We start from the raw sequence: 27,352 nt of genomic DNA, 5'->3' as shown, positions 1-27,352 counted from the left end.
CTCCATTTCTGCAGCAACTCTGAAAGACATGGCGTCCAGGCTCTTTGCAGTGCAGCCCCCAGAGCTGCAGCCAGGGATGTTCAGTGTAGCCGTGGGGTCCAGGCCCAGGTGGAGCCAGGGTGCTGAGATCGCCGGAGCGGCCTTCTCAGAGCCTGGGTGGGCTTGGAGGAAGCCAGCAGAGGGCAGTGAGCCCACTGATTTTCCAGGAGGGAGGCCAGCTGGGGCGTCGTTGACTTTGGAGGGGAACGTAGAGTGGCCCTGGGAGGCCCTGAGGCTCAGTGTCCAGGACAGCTGGGCCTGGCTTCGGGCACTGTGTGTTCCGGGGCCTGCAGGGACAGAACAGCAGGCCAGGGTAGCCAAGGGCTCCTGGAAGGCTCCACCGGGAGCAGCCTTTGACAAGGAACCCATGATGGGGCAGCAGTTTGTCAGGGCCTCTCTGGGACCTCAGGAGCCCCAAATCATTTTGCAGCTTCAGGCTGGGACTGGTCAATACTTACCGAGTTCGTGCTCTGCACTAGGCACTGTGCCCCAAAGTGTTAGTGCTGCTGGACTCTGAAATCGGAACTCCTGATTTGAGGCCTGGCAGCACCACTAACTAGTGATACGACTGTGGGTAAGACACGCACCCTCTCTATCCAACCTCCTCTCCTGTGAGGCCTAAACAAGCTGATCCACGTGACGTGTCTAGAACAATTCCTGCTGTCAGTATTAGCCTTCACCTAATGAGAGCTACAAGCTGTGACCTCAAGCAGGTTACTCAATTTCTCAGTGCCTCAGTTTCCTCATCTGTGAAATGGGTCTCATAACAGTGCTCATGCCTCATAGCATTATTACAAGGATCAAAGGGACTAATTTATGGAAAGTGCTTAGATTCTTAGAAGAACACCAGGCACAAAATGCTCAGTATTAATATCTAAAATGTATTTTGTTACAGCTACAAGCGTGAGTTACAGTTGTTATCTGTTTTTCTCATTGACTCTCCTCATCTGCTCTACTGTAAGGTCTGGGCTCTGCAGACAGACCTAGTGCCTGGGTTTCAATCCTGCCTCCACTGTTTCTTTGAGGAAATAATAATAATAGTTACTGTTTAGAGAATTAAAGGAGAAAGTAAATGCAAAAAAGAATCTAGGAAAATGCCTGGCATAGAGTAAACTTCAAAAAATGCTTCTACTATGATTCCCAATTCACAGATGAGGAAACTGGGATTTGGAGAGGTTATGGAAGCTAGTGGCAGAGCCAAGATGGGAACCCTACTCCCAAGCCCAACTCCTGACACCACCTGTGCCTCAGTCCTCTCTGGACACCAGCGCCTTGGCCCAGGTCCTGGCTTGTGGTGGGTGCTGGGGATGTGCCTCTTGAAGCGGACCTAGAGAACTGGTGGATGGACAAACCGAGGTTACTTGGCCAGGAAGCGGCAGAGACAGACATGAATCTAGGGTTCAGCTCACGGTGCTAAGCTGGTTTACTCCCCAACAACGTGCGTGGTGCCAACAGATTTAAGAGCTTTTCTACGTGGTGGGCTGTGTCCCAGGAGAAGACATCAATGACAGCTAAGAGCGGCCACGTGGCCGTCTTGGTCCAGTGGGTTTCATTCTGAAGCCAAGGACACAGGGGCTGCTTCCATCATTGTTCTGAGAGAAGCAGCTGGTGTCATCCAGGTGCCCTAAATAATAACTTCCCAGCTTGCCTTTCCAGCTTCGCCCCCCAGCATCCCTCCCAGCCCCTGCCCCCCGCACCCTTCCTGTCTCCCAGTCATGATGTGCTCTTTTGTGCCTCTTGTGTTAGCACATGCAGTTCCCTGTGCCTGCATGCCATTCCTCCTCCTCCGCCTGTTGAGCCTCCTGGCGCCAGGAGTCTCTCTGGGCTCCTCTAGCACTTACACAAGTTGAGTCAGTAATTTTAACCCTGTCTTGTTCCCAAAAGGCTTTGAGAGGAAAGTACTTTGCTTATTTCTGTGCTAGTCTCCATTTGTGGCTCCAGATCCACTGTCACTCTTCTCCACCCTGCTCTGTGCCCCTCCCTCTGGGTTCAGCCAATGAGGAGCCCCCCCGCCTCTCCAGAAGACTAGAGGGCAGGAGGAGCCAGGGGTCCCCTGGCTGGCTGTGTCCCTCCAAGCACAAGTCTCCTCTCCTCACCTTTCAAGCCAGAGGACAGTAAGGACCCCACTGTTAACTAGCCCCAGGTTCTGCACACTCCCCTGTGGTTTCTCTGCACCCTGCCCGCACATTTGTAAACAGCCCTTTTATTTAACTCGCTTCAGATTCCGGAATTCAGTGGGCTGTCTGCTGGTTCCTGCCAACCCTGACTGACTTAGCTGATACAGTCCCTTTGAGCACTGTGTGCCTTACAGCTGGCTCGTCCCCCAACATGTGAGCTCCTGAAGGGAGGGGTCATGTCTGAGCCAGTCTTCATCTCCGTGCACAGGTGCAGTACCCAGAAGACATGGGAAGTGTCCTTGACTCAGAAAGCACCAAAGTACCAGTATTGCCACACACGTGGGGTTGAATGAAGGGAGTTGCGTGAAATCGTCCATTCATTCACTTGTTTCACAGTCACCTGGTCACGTGTACCAGGTTCCAAGGAAGACAGACTTCATGGAACTGGTGTTGCACTGAGGGAAGCGGGCGTAGATAGGCAACAGCAAGCACAGTCCTTACACCATTTCAGGTGACAGTTCATTCTGTGAAGGAGGCAAAGCAAAGCAAAGGGATACAAAGTGACGGGGTGGAGGTGCAGTTTTAGATACGTGGTTGGCGGCCCACTGGGCAGAGAAGGATGTGCAGGAGCCAGGTCAGGGGACGCTCGGTGCAAGCACATTCCACACAGGGGGACCAGGAGCGAGCAAGGCTGAGGGTGGGAAGGACCTCGGTCTATTGACGAACAGCAGGGAAGCCGGGAGGCCAGGGCAGGTTGGGTGCAGGGGAGACTCCTAGGAGTGGGTGGGAACTTGCTTTCTTGTAAGGCCCTTCCAGCTCTGGGATATGAGAAAAGCCCAGGGCCGGCCAGCAACCACCTCCTGAATGGTCCAGGAGGAGGCCCCATGTGGGGCACACTCCCTTGTTCTCTCAGTCCTCACAATGACCTCATGAGGAGGGTTTTTCTACCCCCAATCCACACATGAAGAGACTGAGGTTCAGAGAGCTTAAGCAACTTGCCCAAGGTCACATAGAGTCAGAGAAAGAACTGGAAAGGAACCCAGGTCTGCCTGACCTGCAGGCCAGGAGAGGTTTTCCCAGGACCAGCACAGCCATTTGCCAAGGGCTTCCTCATCAATAACATTGGCCCTACAGGGACAGGCTGGCAGGAGGAACCAAAGCTCCAGGCTAGGGGGAGGCACATCCCAAAGCCATACGCCAATAGAGAGGGACCTGGGGTCTAAGCCTGGCTTTTTCCACAGTCCCCTACCCTCTGAAAAGGGGAAATGGTAGGTGAGCAGGAAAGCAGCCCCATGCCTGCCCCCTCCACCCCCCGTGCCCGATACTTCCAGGGCCAGGGCACACTGGCTAATGGGTATCATTTCAGCCCTTTCATTTCTGGAGACACTATGCTGTCATAAAGACTGTCATTTCCTGCAGGATGATCAATGCACTGGCTGCCCGGAGGGCTGGGAATGGCAGTATCTGGGTACGTTCTGGAAGATAAAACCATCCTCTCTTTCTCTGCCATTCCAGTCCTTTCCCAAGCAGACACAGCCCTCGTGTTTCAGAGCATTGGCCTGGGGTCCCAAGAGGCCCCAGATAGATGCATAGTCCCCCCAGCTCAGGGAAGAACTGTCCCTCTTAGCCTAGTTTCAATATGTCATAGCCATGTGACCTTGGGCACAGCACTTTCCCTCCCCAAACCTCAATTTCCTCATCTGTAAAATGGGGGCAACTATGTCTGCCTCACAAGGTGGCTTAAGTGGGATGATATATCTTAAACCCTTGCCATGTAGGGGTGCTTAAGAATAGTGGCTATGAAAATGATGGTGCTGGGGGTGACAGTGATGCCTGCCACATTTTGGAAATAGGGAAACTGAGGCCAGAGAAGGAAATGGGCTCCCCCAAGGTCACACAGCAAGTCAGTGGCAAAGCCAGGCCTAGAACTTGGGTTTCGAGGCCAGAGCCTTTGCTCATTGACTCATAGGTCAATGGTAATAAGTGAGTTTTGTTGACTCCTTCCATGGGCGGGCACTGTCATGCATTATCTCATTTAATCCCCACAATGGGCTGATGAAGTCAGTGTTATTATTATTCCTACTTTGCAGGTAGAAGGCTGCAGCTCAAAGAGATGAGGTGACCTGCCCAAGGTCACACAGCTAGCAAGTAGCGGAGCCTGAGTTCAAGCCGGGTGGTCTGTCTGCAGAGGCGCAGCTGCAGCCTCCGTGCTGGGGCCCCTGAAGATCAGCTGCTGAGGGTGGAGATCGAGGCTCCCAGATTTGTGTGCAGACGCCCTTGGCCCTGCCCCAGGCTGGCCTATCGTCTCCCCCATCTGATGCACTGATGAGGGCAAGGCAAGCTTAGGTCCCGCTGCCACCCCAAAACCCAGCTCATGGGCCCTGAAGGGCAGAACCCCACCCAAGGTCGTCCTCAGAGAGTGTATGCTGTGTGTCCAGTCCTGCCCAGACAGGGAAATTGAGACCTGGGAAGTTTATGAGGTGTTCACAACTCAGGCTGGTGGAGGAAGCCCGGCTCAGCGGCTGGAGGAGTCTGAGAGCAAGAAGTGGGTGGGAGAGAAAGAGGCTGGGGCCTCTGCTCCAAACACCCCAGAGTCTCCTGCTGGCACCTGACCCTGACAGACCTCTAATTCATCATGTTGCTACGCCCTCACAACAAACCAGGAACTGTGGTCCCATTCTGCAGGTGGGTATATCAAGGCTCATAGCATCAAAGTGGCTTGCTCAGGCTCACTCAATTAAAAAGAAGAGTGTGGACTTGAACCCAGTTCTCCCATTGTCCAGGCTACTCTTTTTCCCTTGCTTAATTCATTTCTTGCTTTATCAGCTCTTTTCTCTCTAGGTCTTTTCTCTGCAAATTACCAACTTATCTGCCCTCCCTGTCCCTGATTTGGCTCCACTTAACTGTAAGCCTCTTGAAGTCAGGAATCTCTTTTGACTTGCTCCCCTCTGTATGCCTGGAGCCTATCACAGCAATAGGCACAAGGCTAGAAACCAGTGGATGTTTGTTGGCTTGTTGAAGGGATTGTAATTGGACTACAAATTTTTAAATTGATGTCAGTGGTCGGCACGGTCAATTTGGAGATTTTTGTTATTATGAAAGGACTCACTTGAGTGATTCATTATGCAAATATAAAGGTGAACAGGGGAAAGTCATGTATTATAAATGTATTTTTTGTTTATTTTTCATTAACAAGATTGCTCCACTTCTTGATATATAGGGCTCTGGGGAGTGCTGGACCAGTTCGCATAAGGATCCCAGAGGTCTTCTCACAGGGGAGCATTGGAAATCCAACCCCTGCTCACTGTGGTGTGAACTTAGAAAAATGTGGGTGGACTGGAGTAGCTCTGAGTGAAGTCGAATGGCAGGAGAAAGTCCAGAGGGCTCCAAAGAGAGCTCAGCTGGAGGAAAAGGATGGGCTAGTAATCTGAGCTCAACATCAGGGTGAGGACAGAGACACATGGGACTTCAATCAGTTTTTCAGTCAAGGATCATGGTTTATTTAAGGAAAAATGCCAACATGAAAGAGACACTGGTCCTCAGCCTCCAGCCTCACTACTGAGCATAGTATGGGCCTGCCTGTGGTTTATACTCTAGGGGTCTGTCCACCCGGTGGACAGGCAACCACCAGGATGCACAAGACCAGTCTTCAACAGCGCCACCATGTGGCAGGGGCTAAAGCAACAGCACTAGGTGGGGTTTCAGCTTCCTTTCTCTCTGTTCCTGGAGTTTGGAGGCAGGACTAATCTGCTTTAGATAAAGTCTTCAGGGTTCCTGGATCAGTTCAGGAGAGTGGAGGCCCCTGGATGGATACCGAACTTCCTGCTAATGAACACTTAGGATGAGCAATTAGTCAGAAAATTAGGAGGGGCCTTATTTGTATCCTGAGTTGGTGAAGCAGTCGTACAAGCTATAGAAAAAGTCAGTTTTATCAACTCTGTCACCAGTGACCACAACTATCTATGCTGACAAATAAACACAGGAGAGTTCTTTTCTATAGCAGAAAATCTTCAAAATTAGTAACAACAACAACAACTGCACACACATGCATGGCATGCTGTAGTTTATGCAGCTCTTATCCATGCTCTTCTCTGAGCCTCACGCCAGCCCTGTGAGATAAGCAGGGCAGAGTAAAGGTCCCCAGGAAACTGAGGCTCAGAGAGGGATAGTGACTTGCCCATGGTCATCATAAAGTCAACAAGGCCTGGTCCTGCCCCCTGTTGTGGGGTGCCCAAGCTGCCTCCCAGGGATGCCAGATGCCACGTCCCTACCCTCCCGGCTTACAGCAGCATCAGGACCACTATGGCAATGACCATGAGAACTCCAGCCAGGATGCAAAGGCCCAGGAAGACGATGTCACTGGTGTCCTGGGCCACCACGGCCACGGGGCCCTCCAGTGCCTCTGCCTCGTCCCTGGGTGGTGCCTCCTGAAGGTGCTCAGCCGTGGCAGCATAGGGCCCAAGCCAGTGGGAGCCGGACAGCAGGTGGACAGAGGCCTCCTTTCGCCTCGGCTCGCAGCGGACCTCGTATTCGTGGATGTCCTCCTGTCCACCCGTTGAGAAGTCGATGTACAGCACACTGACGATCACTGAAGTGTTATTTCTTCTCTGTGGGGGTCAAGGGGCACTTGCTCACACCTGAAGGGGCCAGGCCTGACCCTGTTCCCCTGGATAGGTAGGCACTGAGTGCCAAGGGGGCAGAACTCCAGAGCCTGGTTTCCAGTCCCAGCTTGGCTACTGACTCCCTTCCCACTCAGAGCCTCAGTGTCCCCACCTGTAAAAGGGGCACTACGAGGGTGTCTGAAAGGACAATATATATTTGATGGGTCAGTGTTTGCTCTGGCTTGAAGGAGGTGGTGTCTATGAAAGGTAGTAACAGTAACAACAGGGACATTCGCCATGTTCCAGGCTCTGCATTTTGAGGGCATTATCTCATTTAATTCTCACAACAACCTTCTCTTATTGGTGCCATTAATATCCCCATTTGCCAGATAAGGAAAATGAGGCCCAGAGGTTAAACCCCTTGTCTGAGGTCACACAGCACACAATTGACAGGGAACGTATTCTCTTCCAGATCTGCCTGATTCTTAACCGGGCTCTCAGCCATCACACCTCACTCAAACCAAAGAATGTAGAACCAAAGGGGAATTTCAGGACATCTAGTTCAATCTCCCTTCCTTGGCAATTTACAGATGTGGCTACTGAGGCCCAGCAAAGGCAGTAATTTGCCCAGAGCTAGATCCAGAAGCCGAGTCTCCTGCCTCCCAGTTAGATGCTCTGTCCCTGGTGTTACGCGACTTTCCTTCTGGAATCGTTTTGCCCAATTATGTCTGTGGCAGTTATGTGTCCCTGTGGTTGAGTACTGTTCAGCCCAGCAGCACCACCCCGGGGTTGGGAAGAGCCATTGAGGAGTGTGATGTGGGGAGCCTGTCACGCTGCTGCCCTCCCCACCCCGACGGATGAAGGAGGCAGGAGTTAGGACGCCCTGAGACAGTGGAGTGTTTCGGCTGGGGACTGAGGGACAGCATTTTGACGGGCAGTCTGGTGTGGTCTGGATTGGGGGCTGCAGTGATGCCGGGCTACTCTCCCCACCCACCCCTAATCTAGAGCAGCGGTTACACTCCTCAGGCCGCCCAGCTGCCCCTGTCCAGTCATGGCTCTTCTGAGCTGAGGCTTCTCTAAAAACCAAAGCTGCCTAGAACAGAGCAAACGGGCGTGACCTGCAGGAAGCTGCCATCACTGGACACTGGGTGGTCCTTTTGGGGACGGCAGTGAAGGGGAATCACGGATCTGGAGTTTCATGGACCAGGTGACCTTGTGGGTCTCTCCCAACTCTGGGCTTCCAGAAGGCTCTGCGTCCATGTCCCCAGAGGAGCCTTCTGCATTGCGCCCTCAGCCTGTCTACCACCGCACCCTCTGAGGAGAACCGGTGTCCTGGACTTTTGTGACACAGAATCGGAAAAAGAAAGACAGAACCTGAGAGTGGAAGGGGACCCAGTGAAAGGGCCGAAGTGAATCTACATAATAAAGAAGGGAGGGAGGGCTTCCCTGGTGGCGCAGTGGTTGAGAATCTGCCTGCCAATGCAGGGGACACGGGTTCGAGCCCTGGTCTGGGAAGATCCCACGTGCCGCGGAGCGACTAGGCCCGTGAGCCACAATTGCTGAGCCTGCGCGTCTGGAGCCTGTGCTCCGCAACAAGAGAGGCCGCAATAGTGAGAGGCCCGCGCACCGCGATGAAGAGGGGCCCCCGCTTGCCGCAACTAGAGAAAGCCCTCGCATGGAAACGAAGACCCAACACAGCCATAAATAAATTAAAAAAAAAAAAAAAAAGACAAAACATTGCCTATGGGAGTTAAAACATTAATTATAAAAAAAAAAAAAAAAGAAGAAGGGAGGGAAAAATCACACAAAACAGGTGTGTGGGGAAGTTTCAGGGGTTTTTGATGAATGAGACTTGAGGAGGAAAGAAAGTCCACACAAATGTGGTGTTACGGTTATGAAATCAAGTCTCTGTGGTTTTAAAGGGATGCACAGATAGGTTGTCATGGCTTTTGGCCATTTGAACTGTGCATCTTTGAAAGCAACTCAATGCAGAGACTGGTCCTCATGGGTCTAGGACTTATAAGTGTTACACTAAGAATCCATGAGTCTGAGGTTCGCAGCTTTTATGTTTCCATGATATTGATGCCAAGATTCTATGATTATGTGGCTCCAGGTTCTAGTGGTGGTTCTGTGACTTTGAAACCCTGAATGTCTGTGAGTTCTTTGTTCTAGATTTCATGATTCCTTGCTTCTGGGGTTCTCTGTCTCCATCATTTTATGACTCTATGGAACATGGTTCTGCCCCCAAAGAAAACCCCAGGGGGATTTAGGGCATGGAGTAGAGGTGAGGGCAGATTATCTTGGCAGCTAAGACAGACTCCCGCTTCTCCTCTACTCAGGTTAAAAGGATGGTGGCCGCCAGGAGGCTGGGGAAGCAGAGGGTGGACTTGAGGGGCCAGAGGCATACATCCGGTTAATGTTGGGTGGTGGGGAAATACGGTTTGCTGGAAAGCACGTGATTTCTGCCAAGGCAGTCTGACAAATTCCCAGATTCGTCACCAAGGCTGCGGTGTTGTCCCCGATGGAGACCACTGTGCCTTCTCCCCCTTTCCCCTTCCCAACCTGTCCCTGAGAATACAAACATCCAGGGTTCTTGGGCCACTGCCAGGTGACTTCTGAGGGCCCCAAGCCTGGGTTCTAGGCCTCCGAAATACAAGGATAGTAGAAAAACTTCATTTGTACACCTCGCTCCCTTTGGAGGGAGGTGGATCCTGTCTCTTGAAGGGCCCCTTTGTTTTGCGGAGCCCAGCGATGGATTTGGATCACAAGGTTGGGGAGGGGGTGGGCAGGAGGCAGCAGCGCTCAAACAGCTCTGTGCGTTAGAGGGGTGGGGACCAGGTGGCCCTGGGGAGCTCCAGTGGGGGGGGCAGCAGGAAGGCCCCCAGGAACAGTCAGTTCACAGGACCTTGAGGGAGGGGCCTCCAGTAGGGGCTTTTGGCTGTCGCCAGCTTGTGCAGCAGGACACCTCTTCTCTGTCTCCCCTACCTGAGTTCTTTGTTGTGTCTACACTGAGCAAGTTTGTTGAGGTAAAATCAAAAGAGGCTGAGTTCTGCATCCTGGCTTGTGGGGTGACCAGAGCCAGGAAGAGAAACTGAATTCTCAGGTCTGGCAGGTGCCTCTCCCCAGGGATCAGAGCCCCTCCCTCATGCCTGCCCTCCTCCCCCAGCCCCTACCTGAGACTCAGTGCCGCAGGTGTCAAAGCGGGCCTGGATCCGGAAGTTGCTGCCAACTTCCTGAGCAGCACAGCTCCGGCTGCCCAGGTAGACTTTGGTCCGTTCTAGAGGGGCCAGTGCCTGCGCGGAGATCAGGATCTGGAAGTCCGTGCGGGAGCAACTCACGTTCATGGGGACCACTGAGGATGGATGGGAGCAGGGAGCTGGAGGCCATGGGGGCAGGCGGTCTGACCCCCACCCTCTCCAAGCCCCTATCCAAAGGGTGGTGGATGGAAAACCGAGGCCCAGAGAGGGGATGGCTCTTAATCAGTCCTACGAGGACGTTTTACAGGCGTTACTCCATTTAACTCCATCAAACTATGAGCTCCAGGGCAGGCCCCGTGCCTACTTCTCAGCGTCCTCTGAGCCAGCACAGAGCTTGGCAGGTGCAGTGAATGCTGAATAAACGACTGACTGACTGAACAAATGAATATTCTTAATCAGAATGAAAGCTATTATTTGCTGATCATGTTTGCCATATACCAGGCAATTCATTTAATCATTTGACTAGTATTTATGGCCCACTATGTGCAGGCACTATTCTAAACACCAGATACAGAAATGAAAAGAAAAAAACCAGCCACAAATGCCTACTCTCTTGGAGCTTACATTCTAGCTGAGTGAGGAGGCAGTAAATATGTAAGATACACCTAAGCGTCAGAGTAGTCTGAAGGAAAATCAAGCAAAAAAGAAAGACGGGGAGCGGGGAGAGCAGAATGTGTGTGGGTAAGGGTTGCGGTGGCTGCAGTTTGAAAAGGGTGGTGAAGGAAGCCCCACTCTCCCTCCTCATGATGACCCCTTGAGGTGGACATGACTAAATGCATTTGAAAGTTTTGGAACCCAGAGCTCTGAGAGGTGAAACTGTCAGCAGTGGCTAAGCCAGGATTTTAATCATTGCGTCTGTAAGATCCCACAGTTCCTGGTCTCTCCACCTTATGTGGTGGCCCCCTGCAGCCCCTCCCAGCCAGGCCTGTGTGACTCTAAGTGTCTGGGATCGTGAGAGCCTGTGTGTGTGAGCACGCGTGTGTGTACCGGGGCAGTGCTTGCTGGGGCAGGGGTGAGGGTAGGGGGAAGGAAGCGGGGTGGCTGGCGGGAGGAAAAGGAAAGAGCTGGTAGGCAGAGGCCTGGAAATCTCAACCCCTCTCCGGGAAATGCCTCAGACATATTTCAGCCTCTGGTGTCTGGGCAGTCGGGGATTTATGGGCCCGCCATCTCCCACGATGATCTTGGCGATGCTGAACTGTGTGTCACCCCTGATTGATGCTGAGGCTGTCCTCCAGCCGGGAGGCCGCCTGCAGCCTGGGCCACATCTGGAGCCTGGCCCAGCATTAGTGCCGTGTCTGACCCTGGGCTCCCACAGGCATCTGGGCTCCCACAGCCATCGGGGAGGTGTCTTTGGAGGCACCAAAAGGAGAAGGAGCTTGTCCAAGATCACATACAGCTGGGAGAGGACCCAGAGCAAGACCATCAGACCATCAGAGCAAAAGGGACTTTACAGCTCCTTCAACTGATATCTTCATTTTACTGAGACCCTCAGAGAGAAAGCGACTTGCCAGCTAGCTGTGGCAGAGCCCCATGGCACCTGGCTCTCTGAGTGCACTCCGGGAAAGGGGTCGCTCTAACAGAGGGACAGCTCTCCTCCAGGTTTATGGATGGAGATGACTGAGGCCCACAGAGGGAGCGTCTGCCCAGGTCACTTTGCTGCCACTAGCTTGCTGCAGCTCTACTGTTTCCCTTCACCATTGCTGGGCCCCCAAACTCCTCTTGCACATGGGTAAGGAAAGAGGAAGAAGGACTTCCCTGGTGGCACAGTGGTTAAGAATCCTCCTGCCAATGAAGGGGACACGGGTTTGAGCCCTGGTCCAAGAATATCCCACGTGCTGTGGAGCAACTAAGCCCATGCGCCACAACTACTGAGCCTGCGCTCTAGAGCCCGTGGACCACAACTACTGAAACCCGCACGCCTAGATCCCATGCTCCGCAACAAGAGAAGCCACCGCAATGAGAAGCCTGTGCACTGCAGCGAAGAGTAGCCCCTGCTCGCTGCAACTAGAGAAAGCCTGTGCGCAGCCACGAAGACCCAACGCAGACAAAAATAAATAGACAGAAAGAAAGAAAGGAAGGAAGGAAGGAAGGAAGGAAGGAAGGAAGGAAGGAAGGAAGGAAGGAAGGAAGGAAGGAAGAAGAAGGAAAGAAAGAAAGAAAGAAAGAAAGAAAGAAAGAAAGAAAGAAAGAAAGAAAGAAAGAAAGGAGGAAAGAAAGAAGGGAAGAAAGAAAGAAGAGGAAAGACCTTTTTTTTTTTGGTTGCACCGTGTGGCATGCAGGATCTTAGTTCCCTGACTAGGGATCAGACCTGCGCCTCCTGCACTGGGAGCACGGAGTATTAACTACTGGACCACCAGGGAAGTCCCAAGGAAAGATCTTTTGAATGCAGACCAGGACTGAGACACATAAGGGAAAGAAATCCACACTCAGCAAGGATGCCCTCCGAGGCAGGCACTGTGCCCTGTGTTACCTCATTTCATCTTAAAGACCACCTGTCTAGAGCATTCATCAACCCCTCCTACAGGTGAGCACCATTGGATGGTCAGTAAATGGCAGCATTTGGATGTGGTCCCCATCCGTCTGAGCTCAGTCCTGGGCCTCCTCCCCAGGCCCTGCTTAGCCACACAAAAGGCAAGGGTGTGAGTTCTAGCCTTGGCTGTGCCACCCACTGCCCGTGTGACAGCAGTGAAAGTCGTTTCCTCTCTGCACCTCTGTTTCTGCACCTGCACAACAAGAGGCTCTAGCTTAGTCAGGCAGAGGGCAAAATGGGTCCAGAGCACAGGCATTTCTGGGACCGTGGCCCAGGGAAGGGTGATGAGAGGAGGGGATAGATGATAGCTGCTGTCAGCTGGCCAATCTAACTAGCACTATGGAGGATGGAAAAGCTGAGTGCCAAGTTCCCTAGCCAGCTCTTCATCTAGGCATGGCCACATGACCAAGTTCAAAATAATGAGAATAAGAAGAAGTCTTTTGAGGGCTTCCGAAAATGCTTTTACTTTTCTGATAAAGGAACATTTGTGGCTGGCTCCTCCCCTACCCTCTTCCAGCCTTGAACATGGACATGATGCCTGGAGTTGTGGCAGCCATCTTGTAGTCATGAGGTCAAGAGAATCCCAGACATACCAGCTGGGACACTGTTGAGTCCCTGAACCAATACAGCAGCTGCCTAGCTCTAGGCTTCTTGTTATGTAAGGAAACCAAATGTCATTTTTTCAAATCTCTGTCAGTCAGGACTTATGACTGTACAAGCAAGGTTGGTCGGCATCTCCATGATTATATCAATTGTTTTCCATAAATAGTATTACCATATCTTGTGTATTACCCCTGGATACAGAGGATTAGTCATAGTACAAGAGAGGCCAGGGGCCCATGGAGGAAGGTGACAGATAGGGAGGAATTAGGAATTGTGGATTTGGAAGCTGGAAAAATAGGGCACTGTAATAGTGAAAATAAGCAAGGGCCATATTGATATAGCCTCAGAGGTCCCAGGGCAGGAGTTGGCAGTTGTGTAGCCAACCGAGAAGTTGGTGAGATGGAGCAAGGAGGCTGCAAAGACCAGGAACCCCGGCCTCACCTTCCCCCACCAGCACACCCATACCCTCAACCCCAGCTGACCTCCAATGTAGGCCACAGAGAAGCCCCTGTGGGTGGTGCTACGGTCTGTGTGCAGCAGAAGCAGGAGCTGGTTGTGGCTCGAGGTGACCGGTGGTGGCAGGTGGTGGCCACACCAACTCCCCAGCAGGGGCGCCTCCTCGCTGGCCCCGTCGAAGGCTGTCAGATGGTCAAAGTCACAGGTCCTGGTCAGGCTGTTGGGCCCCTCCAGTTCCAGGTCCAGGAAGAACACTTTGACCCGGTAGCCAAGAGGCAGGTGGATGGTCCAGTGGCACCGGATGTGGTTGGGGTAGGAGCTGGGGTACTGTGGGCTGGAGAAGTTGCCCCGCACCGCCGTGTATACCTCCTGGCATTCTCCTGGATTGGGGAGAGCAGGACAGAAGGAGCAATGGTGAGAAGGGTGTAGACTGTCACCCTCTGCAGCTACAGCTTGGGCAGTAGACGCTAAAGGGTCCTAAAACCACCCTGGCAGGTTGTCGGCATCATGGCCAGAAGACCAGAAAACTGATCCCAAAGCCTGCTTTAAACTGAAACTAGCTGAAAGCTGAGACTGTCATTCCAATTGGTAAACCACTTCATGAGTGTTGACCCTGATTGGAATTCAATAACAATGCCTAATACCTGTCCTCGGAGTTGAGTCCAACTTGGACTTGACAGACAAGGTGGCTCATGACCTGACCTTGCCCTTTTTCTCCCTGCCCCTCATCCAGCCCTACCTTCCAGCCTCACCAAACATTTCCTAGCAATACAAGCACACAAACCCTCTCTGTCCTCCATGCCTCTGCACACGCTGATCCCTCTGCTTGGAACACCCTTCCCTTTCTTCTGCCACTGGCTTACACCTTCAAAGCACTGCTCAATTCTCTCCTCCTCCAGGAAGTCATCCATGATTCTTACTGTTAGACAGCACATATCACAGTGCATTGTCATTGTCTGTTTCCTTCTCTATCTCCTCCACTAGACAGTTTACTTCCCAAGGGTTCATTCATTCATTCGTACAAACATTAATTGAATACCCTCTATGTAGCAGGTACAAAGATAAGTCCATAGGAACTCACAGTCAAGCAGAGGAAATCAGCATGCAAACCAGGTACAGAAGTGATGTGTTAGATCATCGCTATGAGAAAACTTCTCTAAGGAGTTGAAGGAAGGGAATAATTCTGAGTGAATCAAGGAGCCTTCCCCGAGGAGGTGACACGCTTGTGCCTTGGCATCGGCCAGACGGGAAAGGGTGTGCTAGAACATTTCAGGCAGAGAAAGAGCAGGAAGTGTAAGGCCCAGAGGCAGAAGAGTACAACCCCTCCCTGCCCCGCCGCAAGCGTGATGGGGAGGCAGGAGCCCAGCACACACGGGGCACTCAGGGTGCAGCTCCGGCCCTCCTACCTGAGAAGTAGTAGGCCTTGAAGCCCCGTCCCCCGATGTTAAAGTCAGACTTGAAGACCACCTGCAGCTCGTGGCCCAGTGACACGAGCGTGGGGGGCCTGGAGCTGCCGCAGTAGTGGTGCCCACGGGTGGGGCCGGGCCCCCCAAGCACAGCCACGTAGTCGTAGGTGCACTGCTCACTGCCCTCCACCTGGAAGTCCACGAAGACCAGCGTGACGGTGGCGGGGCCAGCGGCTCGGATCAGCCAGCGGCACTCCACGTCGTTGGGGTAGTCGCTGGGGTGCTCGGGGCTGGTGAGCACGCCCGACAGGCCCGTCAGGACGCCGCCACACGCGTCTGCAAGGGAGTCCGCTTGAACCGAGCTTTCTCCCTCCCTGTGGCTCCCCCAGCTCCTCCCTTGGGAAATGCCATGCCCACGGGTGTTCACAGGACTCTTGTCACCACCCACTGAGCGCTTGGTAAGTGACAGGCACAGGCCATCTTTCTAGCTCATCACCATAACCCCATGAGGAGCGCACCGTGGTTTCCCCCGTTTTACAGCTGAGAGACTGGAGGCAGAGAGAAGTTAAATAACTTACCTGTGTGAGTTGGGCTTCACCCAGGCTGAGCCTGAGACAAGGATTTGAGCCCAAGTAGTTTATCTGGGAGAGACAGAGGACCGCAGATGGGCAGCAAGGGAGAGAGGGTGGGGGAGCGGGGGCATTCCCCAGAATCGAGGCTGAGGGCCGCTGGGGGTAGAGGTGACCTGCCAAAGCTTCGGAAAAAGCCCTGGAGCAAAGAGATGTGGAGATTGGCAAGAGCCATTGCAGTGGCAAGGCCCCAAGGGACAGGGCAGGACCCTGACAGCAGGTCACACCCCTGGTATCAGGGAGGGCAGGATTTGACTAACTTCAGAGTCTGTGCACGTGACCTTATCAGTCTCACTGTCCCCTCCTACCAGGCCAGTGGAGCATAGAGGCTGAGGCACCTGAGACCAGGAACATTATCAAATCTCCCGAACAGATGAGGAAACAGAGGCTTAGAGGGAGGATCTGAAGGAGTAGAGATGGGCTTGAAGTCTGAAGACAGGTCTCCTCTCAGCTCAGTCTTCTATTGCTGTGTGACCGTGGGCAAGTAACTCAGCCTCTCTGAGCCTCATGGGAATATCAGAAATCATAAGACCTGTTCAGACTGATCCACGAGGCTCAGACTCATGCAGAGTTTAAGAAGTTTCTGGTGAAAACCCTTTGGAACCCAGTGTAGCCAGTACAACTGGGAGCTAGGTGATAATGAATGCCAGGACTAGCTGGAGGCCACCAGCAGGGAGGGGCACACTCGGTTGTGTCTCCTGAGACTCCAGAATCTCACTCCATGGCATGGCTGTGTGAACAGAGCACTGTGCTGGGCGGCTACGGACTTGTCTTCTTGTCCCAGTTTCCGCTTCCCAGATGTGTGACCTTGGGAAGGCACATTCCCTCTCTGGTCTCAGGTGTATTGTTTGTCAAATGAGAGGGCAGGTTTTGACAGTCTGTGAGATCCCGTCTGCTGTCAACACCCTTAGCAGAGACTTTCAAAATGTGTTCTGGGGCTCCACGGTGGCCCCAGGGCATCTATTTGCAGACATCTGATGTAAATGTCATTCTTTTTCTGTATTCAAACTATTTTTTAACTCAATGAAAGATAGCATCCACAGTCACATATCTTATATGTAAAAATTTAACTAATCAGAGGACATCAATATTTACTTACGTTTTCAATGACTGGCTTATAATAAGTAAATGTTAAAAATACGAACTTATAAATGCTTACAACAAAAATGCTGCCTTTGGGACTTCCGTGGTGGTGCAGTGGTTAAGAAGCCGCCTGCCAATACAGGGCACACGGGTTTGATCCCTGATCCGGGAAGATCCCATATGCCACGGAGCAACTAAGCCCGCGCACCACAACTACTGAGCCGTTGCACCACCACTACTGAGCCCTCGTGCCACAACTACTGAAGCCCACACACCTAGAGCCCATGCTCCACAACAACAGAAACCGCCGCAATGAGAAACCCACGTACCGCAACGAGGAGTAGTCCCCGCTCGCCACAACTAGAGAAAGGCCACGCACAGCAACGAAGACCCAACGCAGCCATAAATAAATAAATAAATAAATAAATAAATAAATAAATAAAAATTTATTTTTTAAAAATGCTGCCTTTATCTCTTTTACATATCAGAGATTAACATAAGGTTCCATTTGGTATAAGGGTACTCCTGTTTTAAAAAATATTGGAAAACATTGCACATGGTATTATAACTTTGATACCCTAAGAGTCTAAAAATCTAGGGATCTAAAACTCCACTGCTATGATTAGATCGGTCTGTGGTTCTTGTGTTTTACCATTCTACAATACTATGCCTCCAAAGCCAGTGGGAGCGGGTGTCTGGCTTTGGAGGCATAGAACTGTATGCACCCTCGCCCCGGCCCTGATTGCTGCTGGTGAACCCTGTGCACCAGGAGCCTCTGTGGAGCCTATTGCTTGAGCTGTTGTGAGGAAGGCCTTTGGTTTTGGCCTTGGGAGAAGGTAGGAGGTCTGAGTCTGTGCAGAGAAGCCTGAGGAAAGAGGAATGAGTCAAGGAGAAAGAAAGGCAAGGAGGGTGAAGCCTCTGCTCCCCTCACTAGCCTGAGGGGTAGGCTCCAAGCCTGGCTGGGGGAGGGAGGGGTTAGGGACCACGATATAGGAGGCGAGCTCAGGAAAGGCTTTGGGAGGGAACGCGTCACCAGCTCCACGCAGACGCTCATGCACCTTGCACTCCCGAGGACATGATGGGGAGGGGAGAGAATCCTGTGCCCGTGACATGAGAGGCCACAGAGGGGTCAGCAGCAGTGGCAGCACGGTGCCCCCTCCGGTGTCCCCTCCAGTGTCCTGATGCCAAGTATGGGGTGAGAAGGACAAGGATAGGAGAGCCCGAGAGGCCTCATTCCTGAGCACAGTGTGACCCTCCGAGGACTCCCGGAATAACGGAGGGAGACGTGGGGAGTGTTGCCATGAAGGTGGGAACACACAACCACCAAGACTACCAACAGAAAGAAAAAAAAAAAAAGACTACCAACAGAGGCTGCCTTTGCCCCGTGCGCTATGAGAGCAGGGGCAGCCAGGTTAAAGAGCAGCCTACACGCTAAGATGCTGAGACCCTGCCCGTCACCTTACCCCGCCGCCCTCCCCCCATCCCCACCCAGGGCCACCCTCTCCACTGCCAAGTCCCCCTTGCCTTTCTGGTAGCCCGCGGAAAAGCCTCGGCTGGCCACGTGCTTGTCTGAGTGGAAGACCACAGACATGACGTGCCAGGAGGAGGTGAAGGGCGGCGGGGGCACCTGGCCGCAGAACCTCCCCAGCAGGTTGCCCTGGTCCCCGGAGGCCCCGTTGTAGATCTCCAGGAAGTCGAAGCTGCAGGTGTCATGGTACTCCAGGTCGAAGGCGTGGAAGGTGAGCAGCACGGAGGAGCCCTCAGCCACCACAATCAGCCAGCTGCACTCCGTGTTGTAGGGGTAGAGCCTGGGGAAGTTGGGGCTGGAGAAGTTTCCAGAAGGTGCTGAGAGCACACCCCCACATTTGACACCTGTGGTGAGAGGCAAGAATGTCTCAGAGTCAGCCCTGAGGTCTTGGGTGGTGGCCCAGCTCCAAAGCGGGTTCTTTGGGATGGGATGAGGGAGCATGAGGTCATGGCCCTAAGTCAATTCATTTATTCATGTAGCTGTTCATTCATTTACTTATTCTTCAAATACTTGCCAAACATTCTTTTATTCATTCAAGAAATATTGTTTGAGTGCTAAGCATTGTTTTAGGTGCTGGGGTTACAGCAGGAACAAATAGACTAAAATTCTGGTGGGGAAGACAAACAATAAACATAATAAGGAAAATATAGAGCATATTAACTAGTGATAAGTGACCTGGAGAAAAATAAAGCAGGGAAAGGAGACAAGAAGTGTCAGGTGGGACTATAGTTTTAGATAAAATAGTACCAAATGCTAGGCACTAGAGATGTGCATTGGGGAATTTGAAAATTAAAAATAATATTACCTGCTCCCATCCTGAGTGAAAATGTGCACAGTCTACTACAAAGTTAAAACTACATTCTTTTTATTATTATTATTTATTTATTTATATTTTTGGCTGCGTTGGGTCTTTGTTGCCGCGCGCCGCGCACGGGCTTTCTCTAGTTGCGGCGAGCGGGGGCTACTCTTTGTTGCAGTGCGCAGGCTTCTCACTGCGGTGGCTTCTTTTGTTGCAGAACCCGGGCTCTAGTCATGCAGGCTTCAGTAGTTGCAGCGCGTGGGCTCAGTAGTTATGGCACACGGGATTAGTTGGTCCGCGACATGTGGGATCTTCCTGGACCAGGGCTTGAACCCGTGTCCCCTGCATTGGCAGGCGGATTCTTAACCACTGCACCACCAGGGAAGTCCCCAAAACTACATTCTTATATGTGCATATTTGCTTATATTTTGAAAACAATGGAAGGAAACTAATAAAAATTGTTCTCTGACACGGGAAGATGTAAGCCAAGGGGAGGAAACAGGCGTGACCGCTAGACCTCTTTAAACGCAATTTATTTTATAATTTTAACTTTATAATCATGAGTAATTTTTAATATAATTTTTAAATTATCAAAAATATTTAAGTAACCCATATGCCAAACTAAAACAAATAAGCTTAACTATATGTCAAGTTGGAGGCACATTCACATGGGAAAAACGATTTCAAACGATGTTGAAATACACTATTTTGACTGTACCTTCCTAGTGGAATAGATCCCAAGAACAAAATGAAACACAAAGAAATATTAAACTATATTCAGTAGACTTACTATTAGTAGTAATAGTGAATACTGTTATTTTACAATATTTTATATATTGGAATAAAGGAAGTATGTTAATGTCAATAGAAACTAAGATTTGCAGTGTAAGAGGAGAGCGATACAAGTATAAAATTAAAAAACTAAGTAGAACTCTTGAGATCCTTAATTTGAATTGAAAACATCAGTACGAATTTGATTTATTTTTATTTCTAAAAATATTAATTTCCTAGCTTTGTTCATTAAAAACCCTAAAAGCAATGATATTCCAGTAGTATTTGTACCACTTGGACTTAGATTAGGATTATTATGTCCAACTAAATTAGATTAGGATCATTATGTCCAACTAAAATGAAGCAGGGCTCCTTAGAGAAATAGTTAGTCTAGGGCAGTAAATATACAAAACACACTTGGGATATCTTGTCACACCAGAATGTAAAGAAACTACCGGAACTGCTGGGATTGTGTCAAAAGACACAGAAACTTTCTTGAAGGGGCTCCCACTGGCTAAAGAAGGTATACTTTGAACTTCAAAAAAATTTATTGCAGGGACTTCCCTGCGGTCCAGTGGTTAAGACTCTGTGCTTCCAATGCAGGGGGCGCGAGTTCGATCCCTGGTCAGGGAACTAAGATCCCACATGCCACGGGGAGTGGCCAAAAAAAAAAAACAAAAAATATTGCAGTGGGTTGAAACCCATCAAATATATAAAAATTCATGAATTCATAATACAACTAAAAGAAATTAAAAAGGAACTTATTGATTTCCTTTAGAGATTGCTCGGGCATGAACTCATTTTCTTCTTGATACGTGGAGAAAGAATTAAGCATTTACTTTGCCTTTCCTGTTACAAACTATATATATCAGGATAACCAAATAGCTGATGAAGAAAAATTGTTATTTAAAGAAGACTACAGAAAGAATAACAACATTAGAAAAACATAACTTTGCAAACCTTAATGAAATCATCATTATCATTGTCTGTTCTAATCACTGAGAAAAAAGGTAAATGATGAGAGGTAAAACCTAGATGGTTGAGTAGATAAATATTTTCTGTAAAATTCTTTCACCTTTGCTAATGTATGAAAATTTTTATAATTAAAAAATGCCAAAAAAGTTACCTTTATAGGGAACTTTATAATGGATGGATCAGGCTAACAACCCCTGAACTCACTGACCAATCTTAACGTCAAAGTGAAACACTGGATAATCGGTGCCCTGATGAAACACCTGTAACATCTTCTTGGGGGAAAAAAAAAGGAACCTTTATCTAATGGAGTCTCTGGATCTGTCTACAAGTTAGAGTGAACATGGAAGCTAGAGGAACAATCTAAATGACACCGTGAGGACACATTCAGTCAAGTCCAGAATGTGGGAAATTCTAATGACCCAGGTGCTTCAACAGTAAGTAAGGTTGTGGGGGGGAGACACAACTGTTATATTAAAAAAGACTCATCTAGAAGAAAACATAGGAGGTAAGCTCCTTAACACTGGTCTTGGCAATAATTTTTTGGATTTGACACCAAAGGCAACAAAAGCAAAAATAAACAAGTGGGACTACGTTGAATTAAAAGCTCTGCACAGCAAAGGAAACCATCAATAGGGACTTCCCTGGTGGCGCAGTGGTTAAGAACCTGCCTGCCAATGCAGGGGACACGGGTTCTGAGCCCTGGTCCAGGAAGATCTCACATGCCGCAGAGCAACTAAGCCTGTCAGCCACAACTACTGAGCCTGTGCTCTAGAGCCCAAGAGCCACAACTACTGAGCCTGCGTGCCACAACTACTGAAGCCTGCGCACCTAGAGCCCCTGCTCCACAACAAGAGAAGCCACCGCAGTGAGAAGCCTGCGCACTGCAACGAAGAGTAGCCCCCGCTCGCCACAACTAGAGAAAAGCCCACGCACAGCAGAGAAGACCCAACACAGCCAAAAATAAATAAATAAATAAATAAATATAAAGAGGAAGGCTTTCAACACTTCACCATTAAAAAAAAAAAAAAATGAGTAGAGGACTTCTCTAGTGGCGCAGTGGTTAAGAATCTGCCTGCCAATGCAGGGGACACGGGTTTGAGCCCTGGCCCGGGAAGACCCCACATGCTGTGGAGCAACTAATCCCATGTGCTACAACTACTGAGCCTGTGCTTTAGAGCCTGCGAGCCACAGCTACTGAGCCCGTGTGCTGCAACTACTGAAGCCCGCATGCCTAGAGCCCATGCCCTGCAACAAGAGAAGTCTGTGCACTGCAATGAAGAGTAGCCCCCAGTAGCCGCAACTAGAGAAAGACCGTGCAGCAACGAAGACCCAACGCAGCCAAAAATAATAAATAAATAAAATAAAATAAATTTAAAAATGTAAAATAAAAACGAAATGAGTAGAGAAACTGAATAGGCAGTTTTCCAAAGAAGGCGTACAGATGGCCAACAGGTATATGAAAAGGTGCTCAACATCACTAATCATCAAGGAAATGCAAATCAAAACCTCAATGAGATATCACCTCCCATCTGTTAGGATGGTTATTATGTAAAAGACAAGAGAGTAACAAGTGTTGGCTACGATGTGGAGAAAAAGGAACCTTTGTGCACAGTTGGTAGGAATGCAAACTGGTGCGGCCTCTATGACAAACAATATGGAGGCTTCTCAAAAAATTAGAAATAGAACTCCATATGATCCAGCAATTCCACTTTGGGTATATTTCAAAGGAAATGGAAACAGGGTATCAAAGAGTTATCTGCATTCCCATCTTCATTGCAGAATTATTCACAATAGCCGAGATATGGAAACAACCTAAGTGTCCATCAGCAGATGAATGGAGATACATATGACATGGAATATTATTCAGCCTTGAAAAAGGCACCCATCCTGCTATTTGCAGCAACATAGATAGACCTTGAGGGCATTATGCTAAGTGAAATAAGCCAGACAGAGAGAGACGAATACTGCATGGTATCACTTATATGTGGAATCTAAAACGTCAAACTCATAGAAACAGAGAGTAGAAAAGTGGTTGCCAGGGGAGAAGTCGATTAAAAAAGAGAGAGAGAGACTGAGAGAGAGAGAGAAGGAGGCAGACTTGAGTCAAATATCAACCAAAAGCAATGTGTGGACCTTGTCTGGATTCTGAGTTGAACAAAAAAATTGCAATGGGATTTTTTTTTTTTTTGCCGTAATGGGGAAAATTGAACATGAACTGAGCATTAGATAAAATTAAAGAATTATTATATCATTATAATAATATCGGGAATATCTATCTATCTATATATCTGTTAGATATACTCTGAAATATTTATGGGTGAAATAGTGTGATATCTGAGATTGTCTTTAAATTTCTCCGATCTGCCCCCCTAAAATGGGGGTAGGGGTAGGATAGAAGAGCCAAGAAAGGCAGAATGTTGATAACTGTTGAAGATGGTTGCTGGAGACATCGGGATTTATTATACTATTTTCTCCACTTTGTATGTGAAAATTTTCATAGTTAAAAGTTGAAAAAAATGACCTTCTCAGTGAGGCTTTCCCCAACCACCCTATTTACAATTGAAATCCTCTCCCCATCCCTGTACCCCTTCTCTCCCTTTTCTGCTTTATTTTCACCATAGCACCCATCACCGTCAAATGTACTATTTATTTCCTTATTTGTTTGGTTCACTGCCAAGTCTCTCTCCACAAAACTGTCAGCTCTATGAGAGCAGGGATTCTCGTCTGTTTTGTTCTCTGCTGTCTCCCAAGCACCTAGAAGAGCTCCTGGTACAAAGCAGGTGCTCAGTGTATATTTGCTGAGTGAATGAATCAGTGAACAATCTTATATCATCCTCACAATATCCCCATAAAATAGGCAGCGCAGGTGTTATTGACTCCATTTAACAGATGAGAAAACTGAGGTCCAAAAATGGAAGTTACTGCTGTGGCTGACATCTCCTGTTTTGTTCCACCCAGCCCTCATTCCTTCACCTCTTGCAAGAACATGCCCTCGATTTTAGACACTGCTCCCTTCCCTTGTCTCCATGTGGTAACCCTCCCTCATCTTTCCCAGGCCCACAGGAGGACACAGGATCCTTGCTGGGCAATCCTGGGGCCTCCAGCATTGCCACAGCGACTGGCCTGTGGGGTGGGCCTGTGCCACCAGAGTCCTGCTGCTGAGTGCCTGGGTGAGAACCCTTTCCTGCCTGGTACCTAAGCTGGGAGTGAGAGCCCTGGGTGGACCCCGCTCAGGGCCCATTAAGAGAGCTTGTCAGCAAATGGCAAGAACCATGTGAAAAGAGGAAATGGCCCAGAACCCAAGCTGCCCAACTCAGCTATACTCCCGCCTCCCTGGCACCAGCCACTGCATTTCTCTTCTTGCTTAAATTCATCCAGATTAGGTTTCTGTCCCTTGCAACCAGAAGCATCCTGAAGAATATACTTAACCAAAGTTCCTGTAAGAGAGACATATTTGCCAAGCATGTGCCCTGTACAGGCCTGTGCTGACTCAAAATGGGCCCCTTCCTGGGGAGCTCCCAGTTGTGGGGTAAGATGGGGGGAGTTAGGCAAATGAGACAAAGCCATGTGGCGTGATTGTGCTGGGGCCACACGGGCTCTGGGGTCCAGAGGGAGGTGGGGGCAGTCTTGCCAGGGCCAGCACTGTTAGGGGAGGGACACAGGGGAGTTGATGTTTGAGTTTGGCTAGAAGGAGCAAGAAGGCTTTGTGAGTTGGGGAAGATTTGGAGGGAGGAAATGGCATGAATAAAGGCTCAGACTCACAATCACTTAGCCTACCTGAGCCTCAGTCACGCATCTGTGAAATGGGGATAATGACCTTGCTGGGCGGCTGTGAACACGGATGAGAGAAAGCAGTGCAGAGGCTACAAGATGCACATCCAGTTCACATCAGGGCTCCCTGCCTGGCCCTGGGGGCAGGCCAGGGCGGGAGCAATGTCTGATTCATTACTCTATGGCAAGAGGACAGAGGGATATCCTGTTCATTGCCTGTCCTTGTCCTTCCCCCAGCCTTGCCCATTGGACGGGAAAAGCCATGAGAAGGTTGGAGCAGAACTCCTGGTGGCCCAGGAGGTCCTGGGTCCCAGCACAAGTAGAGGCCTTGTCCGGCAGGCACCCTGAACTCCAGGGTCACTCCAAGGCCGCTGAAGCCCCAGTGGCTAGAAATGGGAACAGTTAGCTTCTCCCACCACCCAGGCATGGGGTGAGACACCTGGGTGCCCAGGCCATCTCTGCCACCAACTAGGTGACTGGAAAGTTACATTTCCTTCCTGAGCCCCCCTTGAACCTGCAGGAAGACAAGGCACTGGCAACCGCTGGCTGAGCCCCCGCTACACACACGCCCCTTGAAGACGGGTGAAGTGATATTGCCCTGGCTTCCCAGACAGGTACACAGTGCTCAGAGGGCTGGCAGCACAAAGCAACCCGGGACCAGGGTGCCAGCAGAGGGTTCTAAGATCTCCAAGGGGGGAGTTTCTGAGGCTGATGAAGGGATGCAGAAGTCTTCCTGGAGGAGGTGGTGTTTGACCTGAGCTTGATGGATGAGCCAGATGTTCTCAGGTGGAAAAAGAGAAAAGGGACCTTCCAGGAAGAGGGCACAGGGGCTGAAAGCCCTGAGAGTGGAGCATCTCCAGGAGGGGGTGTGATCCTCTGCCAGAGCATGTGATGCCCGAGGGACTCTGGGAACCGAGGCTGGTTGTTATATAGAGATTGGAGCCAAACCTGGAAAGGCACTGAATGCCTTTATAAGGAACTTTGATTTCACTTGGCTGGCGATGGGAAAGTACAGCAGGCTCTCAGGAGGAAAATAAGGACTCATTCCAGCAACAAATCTTTAATCGTTCTCTGAGCCATTCCCTTCGCCCTTGGTAAGCATGTAGTCTTGGACAGGTTACTTAACCGCCCTCTTCCTCAGTTTCCTCATCTGTAAAAAGGAGGACTAATACCCACTTTGAAGTTATGAAGATTAAATGCATTCATACGTGGAAAGCACCCAGCACATAGTAGACACTTAATAAATATTGTCTTTCCCCATCTCAGAAGCAATACATCCTCAATTCGGCCAACTGCCCCCAAAAGGGCCTTCCGCTTTCTGGCCTTCCACATGGAAACCTCCTGAGACCCCGCTGCTACCTGCCACCCCTCTGCCCCCCTCCAGGTTTCCTGCCTGTCCCCAGCAGCTCCTACCTTTCATGGCTTGGGCCCTGGGGACTGGGCCCAGCAGTGTCACTGCCAGCAGCACACAGAACTCCAGCTCTGCCAGCATCTCCTCGCTGGGGGCCCCGCAGGTCTGCCGAGCTCGGGGCAGGCCAGGACCTGAGGGTCTGGAGCAGGGGAAAGAGAGGTGAGGCTGAAAGGGCCTCCAAGTTAATGGTGGTGTGAATAATTCATCAGCACCTTGAATTAGTAAGCTGATCCCCAGGTGCTTCCTTCACTCCACCCTAAGGTGACGGATCTAGTGTCACCAGGTTGACACTTCGGAGGTCTGCACTGGCCACACTGGATGGGGAAGGGAAGCAACTTAGGGCTGGGAGGGAATTTGGTGGTGGAGAAAGGGCATGAGTTTTGGGGCTAGGCAGACCTGAGATCATCCCTGATCAGCCTCCGATTGGCCAGGTGACCTTGAACAAGTCATCCAACTCCTCTAGGTCTTGACCTGACTCATCTGTCCAGTGGGGCCATTCAGCCCTGCCTCTAGGGCTATTGTGGAAATGAAACGTGGTAACATACACTAAAGCACACAGTGAGCGCTTGCTATAGGTTTCCCTATCCCCCACCGATGGGGGAGTGGGACAAGCATCCCTCAGATATGCTTAGATGAGCTCAGAGGGAGAGCGAAGGGAAGAATGCAGCAGGGACAACAGAATGGGAAAATCGTATAGGACAACTCCTAATGCAGTCATGGATCTGGGCCACAGTGTAAATTCTGGCCAAGGATATTAAATGTTCACCTTTTTATTGATCCACAAACCTGGCTTGAACATCACTACGTGCCAGGCCCTGTGCTAGGAGCTGGGCCGCAGCAGTACCCTCAGGGGTGCCGTGTCCAACAGGAAACAGGATCTTTTACTCTAGGAGCCCTATTTGGTTCAGTCCGGCCCAAGGCTCATTTCCTAAGCTCCTTCTCTGTGCAGAGCCTGCACCAGGCACAGGGCATCCGAGGTGAACATGGCATGTTCCTGCCTCCCAGTGAGGAGCCTGGGCTCTGGCTTGACAGACAAGGGCTGAATCCAGGCTCTACCCTTCACTGCTGGGCTGCGGGGGCCTCTCTGAGGCCCAGTCTCCTGGACCACGACAGGAGAGAAGTGCAGTGCCTGCAGTTTGTGGAGAGGATTAGATGAGATAATGTAGGGGAAGCCCAAGCCTGTGCCTGGCTCAGTGCATAGGAGGATATTTATTGACCTCTGAGGAGCTCAGACGTCCATCTGCCAGACCACGTGTTGCCTCTGGCCCATCCTTTTGTCAGGAGGTCCCCAGGGAGCCCTTTGCTGCCAGCATGGGAGGGAGGCCACCTGGAAGGTTTTCAGCCAAGAGCATCGGGAATGGTCAGGCCTGAGGGAT

At 50.5% G+C, this 27,352-nt stretch overlaps 1 protein-coding gene across 1 annotated transcript; it reads right to left on the bottom strand.

Moving 5' to 3' along the window:
* Positions 1 to 3,521: 3,521 nt before the first annotated feature.
* CDCP2 (CUB domain containing protein 2) lies at positions 3,522 to 26,880 on the bottom strand. Its single transcript, XM_082431269.1, has 6 exons — positions 25,979 to 26,880; positions 18,246 to 18,593; positions 15,010 to 15,345; positions 13,630 to 13,983; positions 9,931 to 10,109; positions 3,522 to 6,763 (listed from the first exon to the last, which is right to left on the bottom strand). Exons 1-6 carry the CDS (start codon positions 26,055 to 26,057, stop codon positions 6,437 to 6,439), a joined length of 1,623 nt encoding a protein of 540 aa, XP_082287395.1. The 5' UTR covers positions 26,058 to 26,880; the 3' UTR covers positions 3,522 to 6,436.
* Between the last annotated feature and the right edge of the window lie 472 nt (positions 26,881 to 27,352).

The sequence above is a fragment of the Balaenoptera physalus genome, assembly GCF_965194825.1.
Source record: "Balaenoptera physalus genome assembly, chromosome: 1".
Lineage (NCBI taxonomy): Eukaryota > Metazoa > Chordata > Mammalia > Artiodactyla > Balaenopteridae > Balaenoptera > Balaenoptera physalus.
The sequence above is the reverse complement of the archived record's forward strand: the minus strand, read 5'-3'. Positions and strand labels throughout refer to the sequence as shown.